We start from the raw sequence: 5,546 nt of genomic DNA on the forward strand, positions 1-5,546 counted from the left end.
GAGAGAGAGAGAGACACACAGAGAGACACAGAGAGAGAGAGGTGAGAGAGACAGAGAGAGAGACAGAGAGAGTGAGACAGAATGAGGGACTGTACATTTTGAGTGTATCTTTAATTTATCTGTTTATAGTATGTATCCAGAATTGTTTTATAAGATCTCACATTTCACTTTTTATATACTTAGTGGTGTAATACCTGACATGTATATATATTGTATTTAATATTTTAACTTTTTTATTGTTCCACCTGCTTTTGCTTTGTAAATGTTTATTTCTCATGCCAATAAAAGGTTTTTTGAAATGTATTGCATTGAATTCACTGGGAGAAGACCAGCCCCTGGGTTAAGACCAGCCCCCAGTAGTTTGTCTATGCATCAGCCTAGATCCCCTTCAGACTCCGCTTTGACGTTGAGTCAGTAAGCGTTAGCTGGACCTCTTCTCACCATTAGGCAAGATAATACACGCAATACAACACAGCCACATTGAAAGGTAACCTTTTATTTATTATCTTGCAGCGTTTTGTGTTTTATGTGTAATGCTTTCATGTCCAAACGTGTTATCTTTTCTTTTATACTTTTCGATTTTGTTCCTTCCATTATTGCAAAATAAAACATTTGAAAAGGATAGGCCTACTTCATTTATATCGAGGAAACAGAGGTGTTTGTGTTGGTAACACTTTGCAATGATTTTGGTGCCCTGTAGGATTCATAGCATATTATTGACAAAAGTAGGCCTAATACTGATTCTGGACTATTTTATGTATAAAATGAATACAAAACAGTCAAAACAGCTAAATGTAAATAGCAAAGTTTCATTTCATGAAGGATGGATAATTTTAATAAGTGATTCAGGCGGATTATTAATCAGGATATAATTTGAAAAAGGAACCATCTTTGATCGAAATTGTAGATGGAAGGATTGCGGGTTAAATAAGGAATGTTTCAGCAATTGTCTCGGGCAGACTAAGAAAAAATAAATTCCTTTTCTCAGCAAGATTTAAAAGAAGCTGGACCTAATTGCACATGATCGTTTTTAAAACATCACAAAAGGTTCAAGTATAGCCTATCCTTGAACCTTGACGTTTGATGAAGATGTGTTTCTGTTGCTCAACTTGAGCCCATTTACTTAAATTTGAGCCCGGCATTTAGATCTCGCATGTAAGCACACTTACGCAATAAAACATGCGTCTGCTTGAAACTGCATGACATCTGGCTGCGCTTAAGGATGGATAAGGGATCTACATTTGTGCCGAGTTACACACACATGTTAGTCCGTGGTAGTCGCTGATTGACCCAAACCCTGGACACAATATGCCCGGCTACCGGTTTGCGTAGGCACAAATTAGTAATCGTTTCCCAGCATTCTGTTCTGCTAAGACAATCCAGCAGTTTGCAATCTCTGTTTCTCATAAGATTTAAGATTGTGAGTGGAGCTAAATGTAGTCTCCCCCAAAAATATACTAATAGAAATGTTCAGAAAGGATGTATTCATTTCCGTTATTTTCTTCTATTGGCCAGTCTGGACATCAGTACAGAGGCAAAGATATGATAATGGACACACGACACTGAAGTTGGCATCCGATTCGCAGCATCCGATTCGGCAGCTGGTCCACTTTAAATCGGTCCCTGATTGAAAACCACTACACCTAGACTCTTCAAATCTGGACTAAATTTTCACAGTGAGGCTATACATTATATAAAACATAGTTACAGATTTGTGAAACCTTTTTTCTATTTGTGAAAATGCAATACAGGCTCATTTTAACGCTTTTTAGGGGTCCAGACTGCATTAGAACGGGTCCTGATTGAAACCACTACACCTAGACTCTTCAAATCTGGACTAAATGATCACAGTGAGGCTATACATTATGTAAAACATAGTTTCAGATTTGTGAAACCTTTACCCCTATTTGTGAAAATGCAATAAAGGCACATTTTAATGCTTTTTAGGGGTCCAGACCACATTAGAACTGATCTGATTAAAAACCACTACACCTAGACTCTTCAAATCTGGACTAAATTATCACAGTGAGGCTATACATTATGTAAAACATATTTTCAGATTTGTGAAACCTTTACCCTATTTGTGAAAATGCAATACAGGCTCATTTAGGGGTCCAGACCGCATTGCATTTTCACAAATAGGGTAAAGGTTTCAAAATCGGAAACTATGTTTTACATAATGTATAGCCTCACTGTGATAATGTAGTCCCGATTTGAAGAGTATAGGTGTCGTGGTTTTCAATCAGGACCGATTTGAAGATTCTAAGTGGTTTTCAAGCCGAATCGGATGCTGCGAATCGGATGCCAACTTCAGCGTCGTAATGGCCACATTGTGTCTGACTGCCCCTTAAGTTTTTTTCTATTATCACCATATCCCAACTTCTGTTGGTGTGTACACTTAAGTCACACACACACCCACATCATCACCAACGCTTTTATGTTCACCTTATCAGTAAACGTTAAGTTAATCAATGCAACCACAGCTTCCATTCATCTACCACTGTATTAATTCACCTATCAGTCCTTTTCCTTTAATTATGCTGTCTGTACCTAACCATTATCTTCTATTTAATTTCCTCAGCTGAAACCTATCACCCATGCAAAAGCTGCTCAAGAGTACCCTCACCTGGAGAAAAACTAAACAAGTTACACTACAAGTGGCCTGGAATACTTTCGCTGGGTGTATTCCTCCTCGCTGCAGAGCTGTAGAACCATCCGGGCCGTGACAATAAATATGGAATATACAGCCATAACGTGGTGACAGAACAGCACTAACGCCATCGCTATGGAGACGTCACCTTCTGCAGACATGCTGTGGACACCCAGCAACACGTCCACTACAGAAGTATTGACCACTCCGGCTCCACCAGCAGCCTGCACTTCTTCCTGGAATACCAGGACAATGCGGTCCTGGTGGAGCATTACAACTACACAGGCAAGCTGCAGAGAGACCGCTATCGCCAGGGACTCAAACCAGAGGGCATCGCCTTCCTGGTGGTGTGTCTCCTCATCGTCCTGGAGAACGCCGTGGTTCTCCTCTCCATCTGGAGGAACAAGAAGTTCCACCTCCCAATGTACTACCTCCTGGGGAACCTGACGCTGTCTGACCTCCTGGCCGGTATCACCTACATGGCCAACATCCTCATGTCTGGACACAACACGCTGAAGCTGACGCCGTTGCTATGGTTCTCAGAGAGGGAGGCGTTTTCCTAACGCTGGCGGCCTCTGTGGTCAGCCTGCTAGCCATCGCCATCGAACGCCACGTGACCATGGTGACCATGCGGCCCTACCACGGGGCCAAGAAGGGACGGATGTGGGCCCTGATCGCCGCCAGTTGGGCCCTAGCGGTGTTCCTCGGGGTGCTGCCCGTCCTGGGATGGAACTGCATGCAGAAGCTGGACCAGTGCTCCACCGTCCTTCCCCTGTACGCCAGGAGTTACATCCTCTTCTGCGTGTCAGTGTTCATGGCCGTACTCCTAGCCATCGTAGTGCTCTACGTGCGGGTTTTCCGCATCGTGAGGGTTAACACCAAGCGGCAGGGCCACGGCCTTTCGAGTAGCCTGCGGAAAGGCCTGGCCAGGAAGTCCCAGAAGTATATAGCCCTTCTGAAGACGGTCACCATTGTCCTGGGCGTGTTCATTGCCTGCTGGCTCCCGCTCTTCCTACTCCTTCTCCTGGACTTCTTCTGCCCAACCCGCGGCTGTAAACTGCTGTTCAAGGCTGATTACTTCCTGGGTGTAGCGATGGTCAACTCCCTGCTCAACCCTATCATCTATACGCTCACGAGCAAGGACATGAGGAGGGCCATTCTTAGACTGCTGTGCCGGCCCTGCCTGATGACCAGGGACGGCCGGGTGAAGAAGATGGGAATGCCCTTCCTGGAGTGCAGCTTCAGTAAGACCGAGGTAGCAACACAGAAGCTAGAGGGGGCAGCGGAGACCACAGTCTCCTCCGGCAACAACGTCACAACCCCCTCCCCCGTCAAAGCACTCTACCCCAGAATGTTGAAGTCCTGAGGAGTCTATCTGACACTTTGCAGAATACTCTTGAGTGTGTGTGTGTGTGTGTGTGTGTGTGTGTGTGTGTGTGTGTGTGTGTGTGTGTGCGCGTGCAATGGTGCACATGTGTGCACACATGTGTGTGTAGGCCTCAAGAATGTCTCCAAATTGGAGCGTAGACTCCAATAACATAGAAGGTGGGTGCAGTGGAAAGAGAGAACAGCTAGAACGTTTTTTTAGCTGAGTTTTTACCGAAATGCCTCCCCCAAAGATGTCACGGAGCAATGCATTTACAGTGCCAAAACCACACAGAGATATGTACGGTAGTCCGAATGGAGGACAGGCTGTACGAGTGAAATTGCACTGATGAAATTTTGGACTGAACTATTATTGTGGCACCACTACAGTTGGTGTCAACACTCCAAATTCAGTGAATTTGTTCAAGTGAATGTGTATGCATGACCCAATTTTGGTTATGCATGCAAAAGCAATGTGCTGAAGAAAAAACATGGACACTTTGATGGCATGATCAACACATGGATTATTGGTCTTTGCTGGATCAAAGGACCAAGATGTCATACTGTCTGTTAGAATAAACTGTATTATACCACTACATTGTGTATCTCAACATAGATAGAAATGTAAAAATAATTACAACCAAAGAGAATAAGAGATCTTCTGAACTGCAATGTGTGAGATTTCATGAGATTGTGTAGAGAAATGAATGTATCGTTCTGCATTTCGCAAATGGTTAACTGGGAAACAGGGACAGTATTTCATACCCCATACTAGCCCTCACTAACAGACAAGACGCAACACCGATGTTGCGAGTCAATACTCTTCACTCCAATCATCACCCAGCAAGGTCATGCCTGCCCATGACAAAGTCCATTTGGACTGGAGCAGAGAACACTAAACTAAACAATTTAAGCACTCTTTTAACACTCTACCACTTTTGCAATAAGATTGGGTCTACATGTAGCATTTGTTAGGAACTGTATTTGACATCATTTATCTACAATTTGAATATATGTATAAATATCCTACATTTAAAAATAATGTGTACAGTTTAATTATTGAATGGTTTGATGTTTTAATTGGAGATCCTGTATTTAACATTGTATTTTTGTATCTTCAGAGAATGTGTGTAGCATATATCAATTTGTATCATATTTTTGTTCAACAATGCAATAAACAGTCCACAATAAACTACACCTCATTCTCATTTTACACTATGTGAGAGGGCATGGCAATCGAAACTATGTGTATGTTTTGCACCTGGCTGTGTGTGTGTGTGTGTGTGTGTGTGTGTCTGTGCGTGTGCGTTAATGTGCGAGTATGCATGCGCACATGCGTATGTACTTTCGATTATATCAGCAATGAGGGGTGAGCTAAGGAGCAGCTCCTAAGTTCTACCACAGGAAGTCTACCCCCCTGGTCTAGCATCTGGTAATGCTATAGTCCTGGAAATTGAAGCTAGTTTCCTCTGGGAGATTGACATGTCTTAATCACTACTTGCACACTGCCTAAATGTGCTGATAACTTGAT

The 5,546-nt window shown here is 43.1% G+C and overlaps 1 protein-coding gene across 1 annotated transcript; it reads left to right on the top strand.

Moving 5' to 3' along the window:
• Nucleotides 1-2,778: 2,778 nt before the first annotated feature.
• On the top strand, nt 2,779-5,212 carry s1pr5b (sphingosine-1-phosphate receptor 5b; the record flags this gene model as incomplete). The annotated part of the gene is given in 2 exon segments (XM_060046658.1): nt 2,779-3,187; nt 3,190-5,212. Coding segments are annotated over 2 exon segments (1,236 nt in total), but the record flags the coding sequence as incomplete, so codon positions are not given.
• Between the last annotated feature and the right edge of the window lie 334 nt (nt 5,213-5,546).

The sequence above is a fragment of the Gadus macrocephalus genome, chromosome 3 (assembly GCF_031168955.1).
Source record: "Gadus macrocephalus chromosome 3, ASM3116895v1".
Classification (NCBI taxonomy): Eukaryota; Metazoa; Chordata; class Actinopteri; order Gadiformes; family Gadidae; genus Gadus; species Gadus macrocephalus.